At 38.1% G+C, this 24448-nt stretch overlaps 1 protein-coding gene across 1 annotated transcript in view; it reads right to left on the reverse strand.

Moving 5' to 3' along the window:
* Positions 1 to 22741, reverse strand: part of tmc6a (transmembrane channel-like 6a) — a 30010-nt gene extending 7269 nt beyond the window's left edge. Inside the window, exons 1-12 of the mRNA XM_079604734.1 lie at positions 22625 to 22741; positions 18414 to 18518; positions 18191 to 18328; positions 16712 to 16855; positions 14416 to 14524; positions 14178 to 14265; positions 7996 to 8268; positions 6735 to 6901; positions 6507 to 6651; positions 3220 to 3387; positions 1407 to 1546; positions 214 to 298 (exon numbers count right to left, since the gene is read on the reverse strand). Of these exons, the coding sequence (XP_079460860.1) occupies positions 214 to 298; positions 1407 to 1546; positions 3220 to 3387; positions 6507 to 6651; positions 6735 to 6901; positions 7996 to 8268; positions 14178 to 14265; positions 14416 to 14524; positions 16712 to 16855; positions 18191 to 18328; positions 18414 to 18507 (1551 nt within the window). The 5' untranslated portion in view covers positions 18508 to 18518; positions 22625 to 22741. The remainder of the gene's footprint in view (positions 1 to 213; positions 299 to 1406; positions 1547 to 3219; positions 3388 to 6506; positions 6652 to 6734; positions 6902 to 7995; positions 8269 to 14177; positions 14266 to 14415; positions 14525 to 16711; positions 16856 to 18190; positions 18329 to 18413; positions 18519 to 22624) is intronic.
* Between the last annotated feature and the right edge of the window lie 1707 nt (positions 22742 to 24448).

Here is a 24448-nt window from a genome sequence, read left to right on the forward strand (position 1 = left end):
ATTGATTGTTCTGCCAACTTTAAAATATATATATATATTAGAAGGTTTTATTTTTAATTAAATGTTCATATTCTCATAAACCCTACAAACAAATCAGCAAATGAACTGTGAGCTGCTTGATCAATATTGCTTTGAATAATTTTGTAGAAATAGTAACAACAAAGTATTACTGCATCTTTAAAAGATGTCTTCAGGTTTCATGATTTTGGTCACCTTATGGTCTTTCTTGCTGTCATCGATTCTCTGGAGCCAGTAGTAACACAACACACTAAAAATGCAGCCCTTCAACAACAGGTTCCTGTGAAAGAAGAAACCGAAAGGTTTTGACTCTAATAATAACAACATCCTGTCTTGAACTTTTGTGAACTGAACAAATATATTATTTGACATCAGTTTAGTTATTAACATATATTTAAATGACAAGCATGTCCAAAATAATGAAAACGAGATTTTATAGACATCTAGTTTCAAATGCAAGATTCTTGTACATGTAAAGTATAAAGTATTACATATTTTAGCAACATAGTAAGGTAACACGTCTTGTCTTACACATATTATGAATATCATTAAGTTTGGTGTAACGCTCAAATCCACATAAGACGAAGACGATCATAAAATTACATTACAAACTCGGCATGTCAAGCCAACATGCGAGACGAACAACCGACAATGAACAGGAAACAAAACGAAATTTAAGTGGGGCCTACAGACACAAACAAGGTAATAAATCACACACAGCTGAACCACACACACGTATAATGACGGTGACAATGTAACAAAGGAGGAGCGGGAAAATGGACAAAGGAAAACAGGAACTGAGGAAATACAAACTAAAAGTCCACGAACTAAAACAAATTTTGACATTTGGGGTTTTACCATTTGACATGCAATTATAATTTTTTTTTTTTAAGAAAAGTTTAAAAACAAACATAACTGCTTATCAGAGGCCCACACAGAAGAAAATTAATAGTTGAATAAAGTCGTTATTTTTGTTTGTTTTTGCGCACAAAAAGTATTCTCGTCGCTTGATGAACTTAAGGTTGAGCCGCTGTAGTCACTTGGACTATTTTAAACATTGTCTTTACTAACTTTCTGGGCCGGCAAGTTTCAATTACAATAGAAGCCTATGGAGGAGTGAGCCAGCTCTCAGATTTATTCAAAAATATCTGTTCCCAAAGATGACTGAAAGTCTTACGGTGTTGGAACAACATAAGGGTGAGTAATTACTGACAGAATTTTTATTTTTGGGTGAGCTAACCCTTTAAAGACAAGCAAATGAAGCATGCTAAAGTTGCTTCCTGCTGCGCTGAATGCAAAATGCTCAAAGCTCACGGCGGAATTAGACAGGAAGTGAATGAACAGTTAGTGAAAGAATGGTAAGCAAATAAGTAATTGCTGTCCCTGACCTTACAATGGACACGTAAATGTGAACACTTGGGGAGTTGTAATTTTCCCCCCTGGATAACTTGTTGAAGAAACCAGGCAGTAGATGACTGAGGCAAGACACGACCAAAGGCACGGTCAGCAAACCCTCGGGGTCGTTTTCCTGAACAGACACGGTAAAGACATGCACACACAATATATCAGATGAAGTATTCAAAAACAATATGCCAGATCATATGAAGCCCATTCTAAGGAAATGCCATTTCAGACTGAACAAAGAATTCAGAAATGCATTTTTTTTTTATGTAACTTGATGAATGGGGGAAATTCTGCACATTTGCATTTACAATTGAAAGAGTTTTATTTATTACTTATTTTGCATTGCACACTGAGCAGAGAACTTCAGTTTATCAATTGCAGTCTCATACAAATGCCTTTTTGTTTTTGTCTTTTTAATTTGCAAAGGCTAAACTAAAACACCCTGAAAACATTTTGCGTATCAGGAAGGCAACAGTAATAATAAACAAATCTTCAAGACGTGGAGTCTAGATGATATCTGAAGAAAACAGTTACGAAGAGAATGCAGTAGAAGGACCCATACACACTGTAAACCCAGATTTTGTTTCTAATTAAACTTACGAGTGATCATTACTTATTATTTTATGTTTAGTAAAAACCTGCTATCATTACTAAACAACATTAGTTGATTGTACTATTTAGCTGAAAGATTCATTGCACTAATCAGGTTTAGCAGAGATAACTTAGTATGTTTAGTTGCATAAGGAAGGGGAGGGGGCTAAAACCTGCCTGGTCACGTGAAAAGACCCGCGTCTAACGTGGCACAGGCCTTGGCAGCAGACGGTATTGAGAATTAACAGAGGTTTAGATGTTGATGAATTATTGTTTAATTTAGTCACCATAATGGTGACAAGTGTTGGCTTTAGTTGGGCCATTGACATTTGAACATTAGTTATTCTCTGGCTGCTTTAACTGTGTGTTTGAAAGGCACATTTGGTATAGCAAAAAAGCCAAGAGTAAGTAATCCAGTGACTATGACTGTGTATTGATGTTGTCATCAATAAAGATTATAAATCAGTAGCACCTCATTTCATCTAGAGTTTAATCTATTATTGTCTGGATCTTTCCATATGATTGATATGAAAGACCTGTGAATTTTTTTTTCACCAGGAAATCCAACAGAATTCTTATAATTTGAACAGTTGAAAAAAACTTTTTTTAAATGCCATGTTATTTAGTCACACATAGACATCAACAATCAGCATATGAATCTCAACAATGGTGACACTCAAATGAAAAGTTTAGTTTCAGCTTGTGTAAAAAGTTAGGGTTCCATGTTAATACAACTCAACATGTTTAGTTTCAGCTTGTGTAAAAACTTAAGTGGTATAGGGCAACGGGTTTCCACGCGATTTGCGAGTAAAGTCAACTAATTTTGGTTAAGAGTGGAAATTAACACTCAGTTAAGTGAACTTTATTGTCCAAGTACATTAAATAATCGTCAAGTTTGGTGAACTAAACAATTTAAGTCAAGTCTACATAAGCACCAAGTTAAGTAAACTTAAATATGCATGTTTTGTGAGACCCAATTACTCAATTAAATTGAGGTAACGAGTTTACTCAAATCAATTGAGTTCAATCAACTTATTAGGGTTTTCAGTGCAGCTTTTTGCAATGTAATGAAGCAGCAAACATAACTGGTGTGTGTGTGAACAGGATGTGACTAGTCTTTTCCACCATTATTTGTGTGATTTATTAAGCGTTAAGCTTCCTGTTGACTTCCTGTTGTATATTTGACACTTATGACCAGACCCTTACCATACGTCCGCCCTGCTCAATGTAACGGTGTATGTAGTAAACAGCCATCATGCAGCCAACAATGCAAAGTAGGCAAATGGACCACACTAGTAAGTGTACACTCAACCAGCCCAGTGTTGAACACAAGCTCCTCTTCTTTTTTCTGCAGCTGAGCTCTGACAGCATTTCCTAGAACACAAAAATTCAGCAGAGTGACTCAAATCTATGGTACGAGTCCACTAATTATTATGCATTGTTAAAGCGGAAGTGTGTAAATGATGCACCACTAATTGTCTCCAAACAGAATTGTCCATGTCTTCCATTGTTTGAACAAACATGGTGTCCTACTTTCCAGCAATGGTTTTGCTGATAATGTCAAGTCAGTTGTTAAAAAAAAGAAAGAAAAAAAAGTGTTGATTGTGCTACAGTGTTTAAACTTTTCAGAAAGTCTTGTGCAATGGGCTTGGAGGAAGTATTTTACATTAAACAAATGACAACAGAACTTTATACTGGTCCGTCATTGATGAAAAACTACACAACAAATGAGTAACGCAATATTAACATTCCAGTAACTACTTATTTACTAAGAAACCCTGATTAACAAATAAATAAGTAATAGCACTCTACTGAATGCATAGTTCACTATAGCTAATCAAAAACTATTTTTTTTTATAGGAAACTAAAACTACACATCACTAAAACCAGCATAAGGTTGTTGGTGGTTTCTGGGTGGTTAGTGGTTGACCGACCAGTGGGCGTTTGGCTTGAGAAGGGTTTCACTGCAGGCTGGAGATCTCAAAGCTTTCAAGGGGGGGCAGGATCTACAAACTTATAGGGAGACCTTAAACCTAACCCTAAAAGCTTGGGTACACTTCATTCTCCACATTTCCCTCCGTATGGTGTCAAGGTGCACTCCATTGAAAACCTCATTGGTTCTTGTAGAGGCTCAGACGTGCTGCGTAACACGAGAATGAACCTCAGTGGTTCTCACACGTCAAGTGAACATGCTTGTGCTTACGTTGATCATATCAAATGATATGTTATTGTGTATATGGATTTTTATGTGCCTGTTTTTTTGTTTTGTTTTTTTGTCTACACACCTCATATGGACTAATTTGAAGGCATGGAGAGTTCCTATACCCTTCATTTAAAGGGACAGACATTTTTGCTCACCCTCAAAAAGTGTCAATTTAACATGCTATATAAAATTATCTGTGGGGTATTTTGAGCTAAAACTTCACATACACACTCTGGGGACATCAGATTATTTTACATCTTGTGAAAAGGGCATTATACCACCCCTTTAATATCTTATTTTATCTTCGGTTGATTTCATAAGGCTGAAGACAGTTGTAGTTCTTGAGTTTTTCTTTCCTTCAGTGATTTTGCTTGTTAACAGCAGGTGTTCATCACTAATGCCCAATCATCACTTAAGTAATCGCTTACTGGAATGAATATCTTCTTTTAGTTTTTAAAATCTAATGAATTAATGTAATCGGTGTCCACAAATGTAATGAGTTAGCTTATCTTATAGGATTTGACTGAGTGTGATATTGTGAGCTAGCAGTAACTACAAGCGCTTAAAAGTTAATTAAAAGTTTGTAATTTCACTGCTTTTACTCAATAAAGTGAACTTTCAGCTATATAAGATATTTGAATGCAGTGTAAAGTTTAATTGTGTATTAAGAAATATCCTTGTTTTAGTTTTAATTAGATTAAAATAAGTTCAGAGTACTCATAACTATTGTTTTTTTTATGAACTTAATTGAATTGAGGTAATCGGTGTCTTCAAATGAAATGAGTTAGCTTAACTTGTTGGGTTCTACAGTGTATAAAGCAGTCAAGTCTCTTCAGAGATTAATTTAGACTAAACTATTCGATTCATATAGCCTGGGTGCCAGCCTGAACCCCGCCCACAACATTTTTTGGTCGGGAAGTTCGGTCTGGACTTGATCCGTTGAGGAGTAATTATGCTCGGCTCCCAGAAGGCTGAGCCAATCAAATTGCCAGGGCGGGCTTTAATCGATGACGGACAGATGATCTACGGTTACGTAATCACCACGTCATCGAAGAGCGGTTGGGTTGAATTGGTTTTCAACAAAGACGACTGCAGCTGGAGAATTGGGATGTTTAGATTCCGCTATCGCGTCTGTTTTAAAAGAAATCGACAGCGCATTCATTTTAAAAGACGAACAGAGAACCGTACTCAAGGCATTTGTCGATTGGAAAGATGTGTTTGCCGGCCGTCCTTCCTACGGGATACGGCAAAAGTTTAATTTATCAGCTGGCTCCGAATGTCGCTAAGAAGATGGGACGCAATGAAAACCAATGGAAGGGATGTGCTCACGATCTCTTTTCTCTGAAGCCTCAGATGAACATCTTCAGCCAGCTCTCTTTCGTCGTCTATCCATCTTTTAAAATCAGTCAAGTCACGTTGCAACTTTGTTATAAAGTTGAGACAGGGCCGACAAATGCGAGAAGATTTATTTGCTTTATTGTCGAGATCTAAGCCTAAACCGAGAACTTGTTCGTATACATACACCTTTTGTATTTCTCTCAAAAATGCTATTCGTGCTTGTAAGTACTCCGCGAATTCTTAAATTCTTTTTACAACAACGGCAAAGATTGTTTACACTCATTAATTTACTAGTTCTTCCAGCGTGCATGCAGTTGAGCTCTGTTGACAACTATGCGTTGCTCTGATTGGTTGTAGGTCTATCCAATTGAGTGCAGAGGGTTTTTTTCCCCCTGGTTCGGTTAAGACACGCCTCATAATAAAAGCCCTATGGAGCAGTATCAGACTCACATACTGACTCAGGCTACGATTCATATGGATTAATTTTGCAATTTAAAAAAAAAAAACGTTTTAAGAGTCAAATTTGTAGTTGCGTGTACTGTCAATGGAGCGACATATATATATAAATTTAATTCAAAATACAATGATCTGTGTTCCGGAGATTTAAAAAAAGTTTTACGAGTTTGGAAAGACATGAGGACGAGTAAATGATGAGAGAATTTTTATTTTTGGGTGAACTGAAGGTAAATATTAACTATTCTAAGAAACGAATATGCATCTTTAGGGGTAGATAAGGTAAAAGGTTGTGCCTTCAAGAGTCCTGCCCCAGTGATAAGCTGTTGTACCCCTAAAGGAATGATTTTGCACATTTATTTTTTCTGACAGTGCAGAATAGAACATTTTATTTAACTTTATTGTTCATACATGTCTTCAAATATCCCAACATTTGTGTATGACATACTGTAATTTAATTATTAGTGCTGTGGAGGATAAAAGTCATATTTCCACAAACCTTCAGCTGAGTGCAGATGTTCACCGCCTGCAGTTTAACAGACCTTTTCCTGCAGACGTTAAAATCCCAAGAGCAGAAAACCTTTAAAGCTAGGTTACCAGTAGTCTTCAATGTGCAGAAACTCTTTCCGAATGATTTAGACATCCTGAAAGGAAAAAGAAAATCTGATTGAATCAAGCTTACGATGTGGAAATGAATTAAAACAATGAGTACGGAAAATAGACAAACCTGTAAACAAGCAGTACACATGTGACAAACATGCCTGTCCCAATAGTAAAAATATATGCCAGGGGTATGTTGTAATTGTGAGGACATGTTTTAGTTTTATCTTGGCAATGTCCACTTGTGGAGTTGGTATAGTGGCCATAAAACATGACAGAGTTTGTGAGAATGCCCTGTTGAGAGAGAGAGAGAAAAAAAAAAGCATTCGGTAAAGAGTACAAGTAATATAAAGCAGGGCATTTATATTGGCACGGCCATTACATATTTAAAACAGTGATATCCTATACTAAACATAATCTTGACAAACTATCATTTGAAAGCTTACAATCTCTACATATTTGGTGACTGATTTTTAAAATACATTACAGAGGAGCCGTAATTTATCAATTTGCAACAAGAATATGTTCATACTCCTAAAGCGTGTTCAGACCTTTATTTTGAAATAGTGATGAACATGAAAAATCATGAAAGAATGGTAGAAGCCTCAGTTTGTTTTCATGCCAAGAGTTCAAAAGATAGCATCCCTTCAATTCTTTTAGAAAAAAAGGTCTGAAATTTGTTTTAAATATAAAGAAAGAAAAAAAGTGTTCTTTTTGTGTTTCTTAGAGGTGGAATTCATTTCAAAATCTGCTAAACTTTCAATTCTACTTCTGAATAGGATGTCTACTTCATAAATTGTATGAAAATTGTAAAAAATAATGGTTCAAATCACACAACATATGGAAATGGAGGCGCCCTTATATGGGCAGTAATGTCAACCAGTGGAAAAGTTTGGTACTGCGCCCAAACTAAATCTCACTGAAAGCTTATTTTTTTGAGATATCAACCTAAAATTTGAAACAACTTTTTCAGATTTTTGGCTTTGATTTTTTTTGCATTTTTAGAGTCCTCCGGGTTTTGAAAATATATATATTTTTATATAAAATATGAATAATACATGTTTTAACATTGTACATTTTCATAAACTCAAACTTCTATAACTTTTTTTCTGTTTAACTTTCTTAATTTATTTCACTTCTACAAAAATCTGCCAAATGTCTTCTTTAAAACAAGACCAATCTTACATCTATTCCAAAGCATTCTTGAATTACAACCATTTAAGTTCGAAATGTGCATTTTCATGTCTATTAAAAAAAAAGGTGGTGCCGCTTAAGGAGTTAAATTAACAGGGAATGTAAAAGATTTCCCTTGCCCAATGAATCATCTATACCACAGAGAATGGTGACACTAATATAAAGGACTTGCTTTTTAAAATATACATCCTCACCTTTCCAGTAAGCATCCAGAGGTAAGCGTTTTCATCTTTTGTATTCATTCCATTATCTTTTGGAGGTGGAGGTGAATTTGAGATTTGTGGTACGAGCAGGAAAAGGCCGTTGATGAGGAAGAAGAGGATGTTGTAGAGTAACAGTCTTCTGAGGAAGATGAAATAGGACAGGATCCCGGTGCCAAAGCGAGCGCCGATGTTTTTAAGCACTTTCTGCCAGAGCTGTATGGATATCTGCTGTGAGAGTCTACCTAACCAGCAACCACACAAAACCTATCAAAAAGAAGTGCACGCATGTTTTCAATATTAACCTCCAGAAATCTCAATTAAAATGTTTAAAAATGTCATTTTCAACTGTGATTTATATACAAAGAGGGTGTAAATTGGTGTCACCCTCACATTGTTAAAGCAATGAAGACACAAAACCAGTCATCCAAATGTCTTTTTTATTATTATTATTAACTATCATTTGTCTTTGTCTTTAGTATATCCTTTCAGTTTAGCATGTCCTAGTTAAGCTGCGTTTCCACCGACATTACCAGAACCTATTTGTCCCAGGAATGTTTTTCCCAGGAACTTTTTTTGCCGGTTGCTGACTGAGTTTACACCGCGGTCTAAAGTATTGGCAGAGCCCGTCTACGGAGAGCCTGGCCACTCCCTATTAAGTCCTATTGTACCGAATTTTGGTTGTAGTTCCACCAGAGTTCCACTGGGGGCGATCGCCCGAGTGCAAAATTAATAGGAGTCTATGGAGCTAGACGCTAAATTTGTCTCTTTCACCCGATTGCCGTTGAGAAATCTCAGATTTAATTGTAGGTTTTGCAAGTTCAACATGGGTTATAGGTCGAAAGTTGAATGAACGAGTGCTTATGTCCTTTTCGATTTCTTACAGGTTGAGTTGTTGTTGCCCAAAACACGCTAGCATTCTGCTAATGAACGCTGACTGGTCAGTGAAGGACTGATTACGACCAGAGATACCGCTTGATGGCATCGTGGCATCCAAAGCGGGACCAGAATGTCTTCTAGCATAAACTCTTCTAGCACGTGTGTTTACCTGTCATCTGTGTTGTGTGTTTACCTGTGTCAGCTGTGTTGTGTGTTTACCTGTCAGCTGTGTTGTGTGTTTACCTGTCAGCTGTGTTGTGTGTTTACCTGTGTCAGCTGTGTTGTGTGTTTACCTGTGTCAGCTGTGTTGTGTGTTTACCTGTGTCCGCTGTGTTGTGTGTTTACCTGTGTCAGCTGTGTTGTGTGTTTACCTGTGTCCGCTGTGTTGTGTGTTTACCTGTGTCCGCTGTGTTGTGTGTTTACCTGTGTCAGCTGTGTTGTGTGTTTACCTGTATCCGCTGTGTTGTGTGTTTACCTGTGTCCGCTGTGTTGTGTGTTTACCTGTGTCAGCTGTGTTGTGTGTTTACCTGTCAGCTGTGTTGTGTGTTTACCTGTCAGCTGTGTTGTGTGTTTACCTGTGTCAGCTGTGTTGTGTGTTTACCTGTGTCAGCTGTGTTGTGTGTTTACCTGTGTCAGCTGTGTTGTGTGTTTACCTGTCAGCTGTGTTGTGTGTTTACCTGTGTCAGCTGTGTTGTGTGTTTACCTGTGTCCGCTGTGTTGTGTGTTTACCTGTCAGCTGTGTTGTGTGTTTACCTGTGTCAGCTGTGTTGTGTGTTTACCTGTGTCAGCTGTGTTGTGTGTTTACCTGTGTCAGCTGTGTTGTGTGTTTACCTGTGTCCGCTGTGTTGTGTGTTTACCTGTGTCAGCTGTGTCGTGTGTTTACCTGTGTCAGCTGTGTCGTGTGTTTACCTGTGTCAGCTGTGTTGTGTGTTTACCTGTGTCAGCTGTGTTGTGTGTTTACCTGTGTCAGCTGTGTTGTGTGTTTACCTGTGTCAGCTGTGTTGTGTGTTTACCTGTGTCCGCTGTGTTGGGTGTTTACCTGTGTCAGCTGTGTTGTGTGTTTACCCGTGTCAGCTGTGTTGTGTGTTTACCTGTGTCAGCTGTGTTGTGTGTTTACCTGTGTCAGCTGTGTTGTGTGTTTACCTGTGTCAGCTGTGTTGTGCGTTTACCTGTGCCAGCTGTGTTGTGCGTTTACCTGTGTCAGCTGTGTTGTGTGTTTACCTGTGCCAGCTGTGTTGTGTGTTTACCTGTGTCAGCTGTGTTGTGTGTTTACCTGTGTCAGCTGTGTTGTGTGTTTACCTGTGTCCGCTGTGTTGTGTGTTTACCTGTGTCAGCTGTGTTGTGTGTTTACCTGTGTCAGCTGTGTTGTGTGTTTACCTGTGTCAGCTGTGTTGTGTGTTTACCTGTGTCAGCTGTGTTGTGTGTTTACCTGTGTCAGCTGTGTTGTGTGTTTACCTGTGTCAGCTGTGTTGTGTGTTTACCTGTGTCCGCTGTGTTGTGTGTTTACCTGTGTCCGCTGTGTTGTGTGTTTACCTGTGTCAGCTGTGTTGTGTGTTTACCTGTGTCAGCTGTGTTGTGTGTTTACCTGTGTCAGCTGTGTTGTGTGTTTACCTGTGTCAGCTGTGTTGTGTGTTTACCTGTGTCAGCTGTGTTGTGTGTTTACCTGTGTCCGCTGTGATGTGTGTTTACCTGTGTCCACTGTGTTGTGTGTTTACCTGTGTCAGCTGTGTTGTGTGTTTACCTGTGTCCGCTGTGTTGTGTGTTTACCTGTCAGCTGTGTTGTGTGTTTACCTGTCAGCTGTGTTGTGTGTTTACCTGTCAGCTGTGTTGTGTGTTTACCTGTGTCCGCTGTGATGTGTGTTTACCTGTGTCCACTGTGTTGTGTGTTTACCTGTGTCCGCTGTGTTGTGTCTTTACCTGTCAGCTGTGTTGTGTGTTTACCTGTGTCCGCTGTGTTGTGTGTTTACCTGTGTCCGCTGTGTTGTGTGTTTACCTGTGTCAGCTGTGTTGGTGTGTGTTTACCTGTGTCAGCTGTGTTGTGTGTTGTGTGTTTACCTGTGTCCGCTGTGTTGTGTGTTTACCCGTGTCCGCTGTGTTGTGTGTTTACCCGTGTCAGCTGTGTTGTGTGTTTACCCGTGTCAGCTGTGTTGTGTGTTTGTTTACCTGTGTCCGCTGTGTTGTGTGTTTACCCGTGTCAGCTGTGTTGTGTGTTTACCCGTGTCAGCTGTGTTGTGTGTTTGTTTACCTGTGTCCGCTGTGTTGTGTGTTTACCCGTGTCAGCTGTGTTGTGTGTTTACCCGTGTCAGCTGTGTTGTGTGTTTACCCGTGTCAGCTGTGTTGTGTGTTTACCCGTGTCCGCTGTGTTGTGTGTTTACCCGTGTCCGCTGTGTTGTGTGTTTACCCGTGTCAGCTGTTGTGTGTTTCCCTGTGTCCGCTGTGTTGTGTGTTTACCTGTGTCAGCTGTGTTGTGTGTTTACCTGTGTCCGCTGTGTTGTGTGTTTACCTGTGTCCGCTGTGTTGTGTGTTTACCTGTGTCCGCTGTGTTGTGTGTTTACCTGTGTCCGCTGTGTTGTGTGTTTACCTGTCAGCTGTGTTGTGTGTTTACCTGTCAGCTGTGTTGTGTGTTTACCTGTCAGCTGTGTTGTGTGTTTACCTGTGTCCGCTGTGATGTGTGTTTACCTGTGTCCACTGTGTTGTGTGTTTACCTGTGTCCGCTGTGTTGTGTCTTTACCTGTCAGCTGTGTTGTGTGTTTACCTGTGTCCGCTGTGTTGTGTGTTTACCTGTGTCCGCTGTGTTGTGTGTTTACCTGTGTCAGCTGTGTTGGTGTGTGTTTACCTGTGTCAGCTGTGTTGTGTGTTGTGTGTTTACCTGTGTCCGCTGTGTTGTGTGTTTACCCGTGTCCGCTGTGTTGTGTGTTTACCCGTGTCAGCTGTGTTGTGTGTTTACCCGTGTCAGCTGTGTTGTGTGTTTGTTTACCTGTGTCCGCTGTGTTGTGTGTTTACCCGTGTCAGCTGTGTTGTGTGTTTACCCGTGTCAGCTGTGTTGTGTGTTTGTTTACCTGTGTCCGCTGTGTTGTGTGTTTACCCGTGTCAGCTGTGTTGTGTGTTTACCCGTGTCAGCTGTGTTGTGTGTTTACCCGTGTCAGCTGTGTTGTGTGTTTACCCGTGTCCGCTGTGTTGTGTGTTTACCCGTGTCCGCTGTGTTGTGTGTTTACCCGTGTCCGCTGTGTTGTGTGTTTACCCGTGTCAGCTGTTGTGTGTTTCCCTGTGTCCGCTGTGTTGTGTGTTTACCTGTGTCAGCTGTGTTGTGTGTTTACCTGTGTCCGCTGTGTTGTGTGTTTACCTGTTTCCGCTGTGTTGTGTGTTTACCTGTGTCCGCTGTGTTGTGTGTTTACCTGTCAGCTGTGTTGTGTGTTTACCTGTGTCCGCTGTTTTGTGTGTTTACCTGTGTCCGCTGTGTTGTGTGTTTACCTGTGTCAGCTGTGTTGTGTGTTTACCTGTGTCAGCTGTGTTGTGTGTTTACCTGTGTCAGCTGTGTTGTGTGTTTACCTGTGTCAGCTGTGTTGTGTGTTTACCTGTGTCCGCTGTGTTGTGTGTTTACCTGTGTCCGCTGTGTTGTGTGTTTACCTGTGTCAGCTGTGTTGTGTGTTTACCTGTGTCCGCTGTGTTGTGTGTTTACCTGTGTCCGCTGTGTTGTGTGTTTGTTTACCTGTGTCAGTTGTGTTGTGTGTGTACCTGTGTCCGCTGTGTTGTGTGTTTACCTGTGTCCGCTGTGTTGTGTGTTTGTTTACCTGTGTCAGTTGTGTTGTGTGTGTACCTGTGTCCGCTGTGTTGTCAATGCCTCGAGAGAAAAGAAACTGCAGAGCGCTGAAAGCACCGAAGTGACTGAAGGATTGCCGTAAAGCAGCATCTCTGGTCGTACGATGTATGACGTCATTGACATGTTAAAAGACTTTTTAAAGCAAATAAGTGACTCTAAAAAAATCTAACACCCAGCAATGTGTAATTTCTTTGCATCTCCTTCCGAATACAACATTCAAATTACCAGACAAAAAAAACGATATCCTGAGAAAAGTGGGTTTTGAGGGGTATAGCTCCGTAGACCTCCATTCATTCTGCACTCGTCCTGTGAGCGCCCTCATATGGAGCCAGAGTGGAACTGCAACCAGTTCAGAAGCCGGAAGTTTACAGAGAGTGGCAGTTCTCCCCTTATCAGACATTCTCTGGTATCGGGAAGATTATGCAAATTAGTCTGGTGATGTAGAACTGCGCGCGACTGCTCCTCACAGTCTGTGACGGACAGTAATCAGTTTTGAGCGACACGTTAATATTAAATATGGAGGAGATTCAAGCTGTGCTGCTTTTGTCTGTGATGCATTGGTTTACTAACGAGATAATTAACAAAACGGCAGAAAAGAGACGAACACTGATAGTAAAGCCTATTCAGAGTGTACCTTTTCATTGCGGATTGCCGTTTCCAGTTCCCGCTGGATTTCCTCTTCCGCAAATACGCTTATTGACCTGGTCGTCGGTCCAGTGGTCGTATTTTTTATTAAATTCCATATTTGCAGACAGACAACTCTTACTGCACGAAGTCAAGAACCGCGTTTTTTAAAAATGGCGGTTAAAATAAAATCAAAGTCAACCAATCAAAATGCGGCGTGAACTCAACCAATCAGCATGTTCCCCCGAAAGTTCCTGAACTTTAAAAAAGTACTACCTCGCAAGCAGGGACTTTCTGAAGGGGAAATATTTACCCGCAACTTAATTTAGGTGTAGTTTAGTTTACTTTACTTAATTTAGTTCCTGTGGTGTAAACACACTGAGTACAGTACCACCCCAAAGTGCCTATTTCCTGGGGAAAGTTCCTGCGGTGGAGATGCAAGGTACTTTTACATGACAACAATGTACTAAAAACAGAAAAGTTTTTCATGTACATAAATGACAAAGTCGTCAAAACGATCCCCGTTCACACTGATCCGTGGAGACGACTAAAACACTGTATTATTCGTGCCAGGCCAGTAGTTGGTGATGTCACTTAGTAAATAAACACTATGCGCCTGTAAACTGAACACGTAATACGCCGTTTTCACAAATTCATGTTTTTGTAGTTTACAGAGAGATAATAACGGTATCGGTCCGAATGCAATGTATTTTTCTTTGTCTCTGTGTACCTACTTGCGCAGACATCACACACGTCGTCAGCAAGTTTATTTAAACACTCTTCATGGAAATGACCAGATGTAATAAATATATAACTAGATATATAAATAGAAAGTTACTGTGCACAAAGTCACCTTCAGGAAACAAGCTTGAAACTGATGGCAGCACAGGACTCTGTTTTCAGAGAGAGGCTGTTCAAGCTCCCAGCCGAAGCATAAAGCTCTAAAAAAAGACATATTTAGATAAGGTTACACAAAGACATTTACAAAGAAATTAACAATTTTAACACAAAGAACGAATTAATTATTTCCTAAATCATTTTTTTAAAGATGCACTGGTATGTAAAAGTCAGTGCTATAATGATTTCTGTACCTGATCTGACGCTTCTCAGAGACACTAAGAGGCATTTCACGCAACAGACGCACACATTCTCCAGCAGGCAAATCTTGTAGTTTACTCAGCAGCTCCTCATTTTGGGTAACTAGGACCAGGACACAGAAACAAAGTCAGTGTCAGTTTACTGAGGTCCACTTTAATGTGAATAAAGTTTAAACATTTGCACATTTTCTTCTCTCTCTTTCTTGTTGCTATACAAAGTTCTGTCATGAAACTCTAGATGGCGCTGGCTGGTCGCTCCTCAACTCAATCTGCGTGCAATCACATCGTTCTCTATAGGTCACAGCTGGTTGGTTACTGCTCGCTAAATATCTTTCAAATACTTGGTCAGCATATACTGCATCGTGCTTTCAGAAACCCTCCACCTTCTCCAGCTCCACCTGTATAGATCTGCTACGGGTAATTCATGTGTGTTATATTATACAGCAGCAGCATGTCTTAGGCTATGTTTACACGGAAACGATCTGAAGAGAAAACGCAAAAGTAGCATTGCGTTATCACTTTTTATTCTGCGTTTAGACGAGCGCTATGGGGGGGAAATCTGCGTGCATATGGTGACGCAAAAGTGTGTGAAATTGGATGTAGTGTGGACTCCAGACGGCTAGGTGGCGATGTGAAGCACTAAAAGTGAAAGAGACTCTGACACAGTTTTTCACGCTTAATACGGTAAAGCTGCTGCTTTAACCCTCGGTGCTCTTCGCGTGTCGCTCAAAAATGACAGATTTTTTTTTTTTTGTCAATGAAATTAACACTATATTTTAGTTTGATAATGTTTTGTTATTTTCCTGTACTGTTGCAACTTCAAATCATGCAATTTTGACTTTATATCTCCCAATTTTGTTATAAAGTCAGAATTGCGAGATATAAACATGCAATTCTGAGATAAAATTCTGAATTTCGAGTTTATTTCTTGCAATTGCGAGTTTGTATCTCACAACTCAGACTTTATAACACACAATTGCGACTTTATCACGTCATGATTCCTGTCTTGTGTGGCCCTTTTGTTATTTCCTGTCTTGTGCCACGTTTAGAAGTTCTTGGTAGTTATTCTGTAATGCAGGGTGAACTCAAGAAACAAAGTTTGGATCCAAATGCAAAATAGTTTAATAATCAAAATAAACAAACCATAGCCGAGAACAGAATGAGAAATGAGAAACACCCAACACACACATCCATGTAGGACAAGACCTGACCAAGAACAAAGGAAACACAGGGGTTTAAATACACAGGGGCAAACAAGCTTAACAAGTTAACAAGACACACCTGGGGAAGACTAATGTACTGGCGCATGCCTGTGACATAAACACGTACGCGACGAGAGCCACCGTGAGCAGATCGGTGCCTTCACTGTCTAGCAGACTTTTGCGTTTTTACCCTTTAGATGGGAATGCGACGGTGGAGCGTTTTTAAGATTTCCACTCTGGAGGGTGGTTTCACTTTTTTTGAGTTTTAAGCTCCAAAAACGACGTCGCCGTCTAAACGAAAGGCACATCTGATAAAATATATATACGTTTTCACCCGCGAGCGTTCTCGTGTAAACAGGGCCTTACTTGCTCACAGCAGCCTGCCGTATATGTATTGGCAGTAGCAATTCCTGTACTTGCCCTGCAGCAGCGATAACAGTAGCAGAAGCAGCAATAACCAACAGTCGGAGCTTAGGAGATCTATTCTGCCAATGCCAAACAAATCAACATTTTCATATCCATTACCATGCCAAACAATGAGAGAGTTGTCATGACAGAACTGCCTTTAAGACTTTTATATAAGAGTGACAATCACAGAAATGTACTGCATTTCATTTTTACAGGAAAAAGCTGTATAATAATACACCATAAATACTGTAGAATTACAGTACCAGTAGTTTACTGGCGACTCTGCTGCCAGTATTTTATTGTAAATTTGGGAAAATACAGAATTATACTGCATTTCATGTTTACGGTAATAAGTCGTAAAATATTTTCACAGTATGAATAGGCTACTGTAAAATTACAGTAAGTTGTTAGTGACTCTGCTACCAATATTTTACCGTTATTTTACAGAGAAATGTTTTACAGTGATAAGAGTGACATTAAATTGCAGACGTTTAGAGCGAGTCGTCTTTGCAGTTCAGTTTCGTTAAACTTTTCCGCTGGGGAGGAAGCTCTGAAAGTTACGGTGTTTCGCACCACATTTTATTATTTTATCTTAAAAGATCAAGGAAAAGTGATTCCTCGTGATATGAGCCCTGTGTGATTGAAACGATTGGCATTGTGAGTGTTTTACTGCTGCACACCATCATTAGCGCAGTCCTGCCGCTCTGTGAACACATCCCGGTTTGCAGCGCTGGAAGTGGTGGCGACAGCGTTAGGCGCTCGTCTTCTTCGCGGTTTGGTGGATCGGCTCTGGTTCTGGGAGAGCACAGCCGTCTGATTCCATCCTGAGAAAAGACACTGTACACTTACTATGTGTCCGTCACAGAATAAAACATTTTAAAAGATAATTGCGACTTTTTATCTCACAATTTCGAGTTTATATCTCGCAATTCTGACATTATTTCTCAGAATTGTACGATATAAAGTTGCAATTGCGTGATTTAAATCACAATTGCGTGTAATAAAGTCAGATTTCCGGGAAATAAACTTGCAATTCTGACTTTTTTTCTCGCACTTGAGATTTTATATCCCCCAATTGTTTGTTATAAAGTCGGAATTGTGAGATATAAACATGCAACTCTGAGAAAAAATGTCTGAATTTCGAATTTACTTTTGTATCTCACAACTCTTACTTTATAACACACAATTATGACTTTATATCTGTCATGGTTCCTGTCTTGTGTTCCCCTTGTCTTGTGTGGCCCTTTTGTTATTTCCTGTCATGTGCCACGTTTAGAAGTTCTTGGTAGTTATTCTGTAATGCAGGGTGAACTCAAGAAACAAAGTTTGGATCCAAATGCAAAATAGATTAATAATCAAAATAAACAAACCATAAACGAGAACAGAATGAGAAATGAGAAACACCCAACACACACATCCATGTAGGACAAGACCTGACCAAGAACAAAGGAAACACAGGGGTTTAAATACACAGGGGAAAACAAGCTTAACAAGTTAAGACACACCTGGGGAAGACTAATCAACATGAAAAACTACAAAGAACTACAAAACAAGGTCCACACAAGACAGGAATCATGACAATATCACGCAATTCTGACATTAAAACACAATTGCGACTTTATATCACGTACTGTAGCTCTGTTACAAGTAACTACAAGTAAATGAATGTATAAATGGCATTGCATTTGATAGGAAAATAAAAAGTGGCATTTATTTTAAAGAAAGACCGTGCATGGCAATGAACAGCTAATGTGATTCTCTACACCTGTGTTACTCTGCTATAGGACACCTGAGTGAACTGAGGAAAACTGACTGCATACATGCACTAGAAATCACAAGATGATTAAAAGAAATCACAAAAGTCAGTTCAGAGGAAATTTCCAGAATCATTCCATGTGCATTTAATTGTTGAATGTGAAGAGTACTTGCAATACTTATATTGTAATTTAGCATGAATTATATAAAAAGTGCATTAAAAATGATTGACGACGGTCCTTTGAATTAGAGCGGAAGTAAAGTTTATCTAAATCTGCTTATTCACCAGGGTTAGTTTGCAAATACTATTTTATTATCTTTGATGTTAAGTTATGTTTTTGAGTAAAACAGCCATGATTTTAGGTTTAATATGAATTAAAGTTCTTTGGGAAACATTCTCTCACTGATGGAGCGACTGGGCATGGAGGACAGGACCCTCTGTGTCGAGGAGGACCAGCTGTTCCTCTGCAGGCTGTGTGTGTGTTCGGGCTCATGGTGACGCTGTGCCTCCAGGTCTTCTCCATCCCCATCAGTCAGATCAACTACAAGACAAAAACAAGTCATTACTTCCCTCCCGTCTTTTATTAATGGGATTTCCACCAGGCTGTGTGTGTGGTGTGTGCCCACATCTCACTGCTCTGTGTGATCTCCCAACAGCTTCCAGCTCAATCAGGTCTTCATATCCATCGGGAATCGTCTCCATGATCAGGGATGCAGCCATTCTGTCTAGAGCTGCGCATCAGAGGACAAACTGTATCAGAATCAGGAATGAACTTCCTTATTACAGGGATACTTCACCCAAACATGTAAATTACCCCATGATTTACCCTCAATTCATCCTAGTGTATATGACTTTATTCTTTCAGTCTGCGGGAAACTAGTTATTTTAGTCGATAAAGTTTTAATAGATGCACTTTTATGATGGATAGATGCACTTTTATCATGGATAGATGCACTTTTATCATGGATAGATGCACTTTTATCATGGATAGATGCACTTTTATCATGGATAAATGCACTTTTATCATGGATAGATGCACTTTTATCATGGATAGATGCACTTTTATCATGGATAGATGCACTTTTATCATGGATAGATGCACTTTTATCATGGATAGATACACTTTTATCATGGATAGATGCACTTTTATCATGGATAGATGCACTTTTATCATGGATAGATGCACTTTTATGATGGATAGATGCAGTTTTATGATGGATAGATGCACTTTTATGATGGATAGATACACTTTTATCATGGATAGATACACTTTTATGATGGATAGATGCACTTTTATCATGGATAGATACACTTTTATGATGGATAGATGCAATTTTATCATGGATAGATGCACTTTTATCATGGATAGATGCACTTTTATCATGGATAGATGCACTTTTATCATGGATAGATGCACTTTTATGATGGATAGATGCAGTTTTATGATGGATAGATGCACTTTTATGATGGATAGATACACTTTTATCATGGAAAGATACACTTTTATCATGGATAGATGCACTTTTATCATGGATAGATGCACTTTTATCATGGATAGATGCACTTTTATGATGGATAGATGCAGTTTTATGATGGATAGATGCACTTTTATGATGGATAGATGCACTTTTATGATGGATAGATGCACTTTTATCATGGATAGATGCACTTTTATGATGGATAGATGCAGTTTTATGATGGATAGATGCACTTTTATGAAGGATAGATGCACTTTTATCATGGATAGATGCACTTTTATCATGGATAGATGCACTTTTATGATGGATAGATCCACTTTTATGATGGATAGATGCACTTTTATCATGGATAGATCCACTTTTATGATGGATAGATGCACTTTTATGATGGATAGATGCACTTTTATGATGGATATATGCACTTTTATCATGGATAGATGCACTTTTATGATGGATAGATGCACTTTTATCATGGATAAATGCACTTTTAACATGGATAGATACACTTTTATGATGGATAGATGCACTTTTATGATGGATACATCCACTTTTATGATGGATAGATGCACTTTTATCATGGATAGATGCACTTTTATCACGGATAGATGCACTTTTATGATGGATATATGCACTTTTATCATGGATAGATCCACTTTTATCATGGATAGATACACTTTTATCATGGATAGATGCACTTTTATCATGGATAGATACACTTTTATCATGGATAGATGCACTTTTATCATGGATAGATACACTTTTATCATGGATAGATGCACTTTTATCATGGATAGATGCACTTTTATCATGGATAGATACACTTTTATCATGGATAGATGCACTTTTATCATGGATAGATACACTTTTATCATGGATAGATACACTTTTATCATGGATAGATGCACTTTTATCATGGATAGATACACTTTTATCATGGATAGATGCACTTTTATCATGGATAGATACACTTTTATCATGGATAGATGCACTTTTATGATGGATGGATGCACTTTTTATCATGGATAGATGCACTTTTATGATGGATTGATGCACTTTAATGATAGATAGATAGATGCACTTTTATTATGAATAGAAGCACTTTTATGGACTTCAAAACAGAAACATTATAAAGCTTGGAAGAGACAGGGCATTTTTTATATAACTCAGATTGTGTTCGTCTGAAAGAAGAAAGACATATACACCTAGGATGACTTTGAGGGTGAGACGAGTAAATCATGGGCTAATTTAAATTTTTGGGTGAACTATCCCTGAAAGGTGCAAAATTTGCATGGGATTTATTTCCCAGGGCCTTTCTTACTTAAATAAACCACATGGATGAATCATAAAAACAAAAAGTGTGTCATTCATGTATGTTAAAATCAACATCAAATACACAAGCTATCACAACATGCCGGTAATAACTGCTCCTCTATATATTTTTGATAATTGTGCATTACTCATGTTTGACTAACCTTAAAAAAAAGAAGTGCTTTTCATTGAATGCACACGTAGTGTATTAAAACTTACATTTACGTTGTAAAAAAACAGACAGGGCTTGACATTAAAGGAATAGTTCACTTGTTCAGTTCATAAGTTGGTAACCGGACAGTTGATGGACCCCATTGACTTCCATAGTAGGAAAATGAGAGAGTAAATTATGACAGAATTTTCATTTTTAAGTAAACTAATCCTTTAACACCCGCGAAATGCGTGTGGATTTCAGCAGTGGCGTATAATATAAAAGACAATAATATAAGTAAAATGTCAAAATGTCAGTCTTGGTGAGTATTCACGTAAACATAGTCAGTTGTTTTAAGTGAATGTAAACAGTTGAGAAAGAAAACGCATGTGTAACAGAACAATGGATCCGTGCGTCAGGTCTTAATAAACCTGCAGCCAAATTATGAGATAATATTAAAGGGGTGGTTGATTATGATTTCACTTTTCTAACTTTAGTTAGTGTGTAATGTTGCTGTTTGATCATAAACAACATCTGCAAAGTTACAACGCTCACAGTTCAAAGCAAAGGGAGATATTTGCTTTTAAAGAAAACGTTTTTTAAGGACTACAACAAACGGCTGGTAGGAACTACACGACATTCCTCCCGGGTTATAGACATCACCAACCCTAAAATTTACTAAAAAGCCCCGCCCCCTGAACATGATTTATAGATCATCATGACAGAATATGCTAATAAATGACTAGAAGATAGCTACTGACATAATCTGCATAAATTCACCAACTAACCATTCAGAAATGTCCTGTTCTTCTACATGTTGTCACTTCTTCTTGAGTCTCTCCATCATTCTGACTCCGGTTTGAACATAAAAGGCTACATATTATTGAAATGTTCAGTGCACACTTGAAGCTCCGCCCCCTGTGCCAGGAGCAGCAGCTCATTTGCATTTAAAGGAACACACACAAAACTGCATTTTTGCTCACCCTCAAAAAGTGACAAACATGCTATATAAAAATGTCTGTGGGGTATTTTGAGCTACAACTTCACACACACACACACTCTGTGGACATCAAAGACTTATTTTAGATCTTGTGAAAAGGGCATTATACCACCCCTTTAAAGTCATCTTTATGGCAGTTTTTCTCCATGGTATTGGTGTCAAAATTATGGCCAGTGAAAATGCTGAGTGGCTAATAACTTTGGAAAACCACTAGAGTGGCTGGTGTGCAAAAAAAGTGAATATCAGGCTCTGCTTGCAGATAATATAATATTAACAAAATAAAAGGCCACTTAATTATACATATAGAAACTACACTTTCTTAACACACTTTTAAATAGTGCACTTTGTAATCATGTCAAATTATTATTTTTCTTTAAAGTACAATACATTTGAACTCATTGTTTTTTTTTTTTTATCGTGTTTTAAAGTATACACTTATTTTGATGTGTTGACTAACAAACTAAAGCACAAAAAGTACTTGATTATGTACTAAATTACAACTTCATCATTACAAATGGCATTAAAGTATATTTTACTGTGCCATAAATGCTTGTCAGTATAACAGTAACTTTAACCATATTTCAAAGACAATAGAAGTATAAATATGCTCTGTTCAACTAAAAAGTATAAGTTAAAATAATTTCATTTAATATCAATTTGAACTATTTTAATTTAATTGCAATTAACATGCAATTAAGAGTCTGAAAACATTACATTAGGTTCGCACTGAAGTATATTCTAAGTAAATTATTTCCGTAACACATACTTTTTGCTCTAGAGCTAATTTTAGTTTGTCCATCCATCAAACCACTTAATCTGCTCATTCAACAACACTTTAGACAGAAAAGGCAGATGTCTGACGGCTGTCCTCAGTAAAGCACCAACGAGTATGATACTCACCTTAACAGCTGCTGCTATACAGAGTTTCAAATGCAGTCTAAAGAAAATATATACGCTGCACAAAGTTTGCATACGTATCAAAAATATGAGCGGCTCGTTGTTTCACGTTGTGAGAGTGAGCAGAAACACTTCACAGTTGACAGACTGCATACAAAGTGACAAACCACAGTCAGCCTAAGGAGGAAGAAACAAAAGCGGGCTTTTTTTGTACCATCTTCACAAGCAATACTCTTATGCAAAGAAAAAAATACAATACTAGTGTATATACTTACCTATATATATATATATATAGATATAGATATGAATGATCAATGTATTAAATTATTTATATAGGATAATATATTGTGTTAATATATTACAAAAGGATTACAAATACATAAGGAATTGCCACTTTTCATTTATTGAAAAATATCTGACAATATATTTACTATCAGAATGTATGTCATTTCATTTTCAGTAATATACGTCATAATATATAAATATATACAGGTGAACCTCGTGAAAAAGTTCATTTATTTCAGTAATTCAACTTAAAAGGTGAAGCTAATATAGACTCATTACATGCAAAGTGAGATATTTAAGCATTTATTTGTTATAATTCATGGTTTACAGCTTATGAAACCCTTTTCACAATGTTTGGGGTTTTCATAAGCTGTAAACCATAATCATCAAAATTATAACAAATAAAGGCTGGAAATATCTCACTTTGCATGTAATGAGTCTATATAATATATTAGTTTCACCCTTTAAGTTGAATTACTGAAATAAATGAACTTTTGCACCATATTCTAATTTTTAGAGTTTCACCTGTAGCCTATGAGGGTAAATTAATTATGAATTATTATACATTGTAGGTGAACTATCCCTTTAAATTAAAACTAAAGATTAATAGCGCCATCTAGGGGGCTATATTCACTAATATACATCCAGTACAGTGTTTTGAACGATTAATTAAAAAGAGAACAAACTAATAAATAAAAAGTCTTAGGGTGTTTAAAGTGAACATTGTAAAGTATGATAAATGTGTCTGTGAATGAGTGACCACAGAGTGAGTCCACGTGGTCCTTCAAACAATACTTCTTCAGTTAGAGATCACAGAGAGCTGGCTGTGTAAACTACAGAGGGCAATCCTTGTGTGTAGAGTGATGAAACCTCAGGCCTACGCCCTAGCAAACAGCAGAACACTGGAGAACTCCTAGCACTCATTAATATTTCAACTCTTCATGCCATATGTCAAATAGCTAATAAAGTATAGGCCTAGATATAGATAGATAGATAGATAGATAGATAGATAGATAGATAGATAGATAGATAGATAGATAGATAGATAGATAGATAGATAGATAGATAGATAGATAGATAGATAGATAGACAGACAGACAGACAGACAGACAGACAGACAGACAGACAGACAGACAGATAGCTGAAGGAGTGTGCAGGATCTTGTGTATAATGTAACATGGGGGAAATATGCCACCGGGGTAAGATGAACCACCCCTCACCTTAATGTTTTTTTCCTGGGACAAAACCTCATCTCAGCACTTTTGATGAATATGCTATTTGTGTAATTTCATCTGAATACAACATGTGAGATAGATAGATAGATAGATAGATAGATAGATAGATAGATAGATAGATAGATAGATAGATAGATAGATAGATAGATAGATAGATAGATAGATAGATAGATAGATTGATAGACAGACAGACAGACAGACAGACAGACAGACAGACAGACAGACAGACAGATAGACTGATAGACTGATAGATAGACAGATAGACAGATAGACAGATAGATAGATAGATAGATAGATAGATAGATAG

The sequence above is a fragment of the Phoxinus phoxinus genome (assembly GCF_949152265.1).
Source record: "Phoxinus phoxinus genome assembly, chromosome: 1".
Classification (NCBI taxonomy): Eukaryota; Metazoa; Chordata; class Actinopteri; order Cypriniformes; family Leuciscidae; genus Phoxinus; species Phoxinus phoxinus.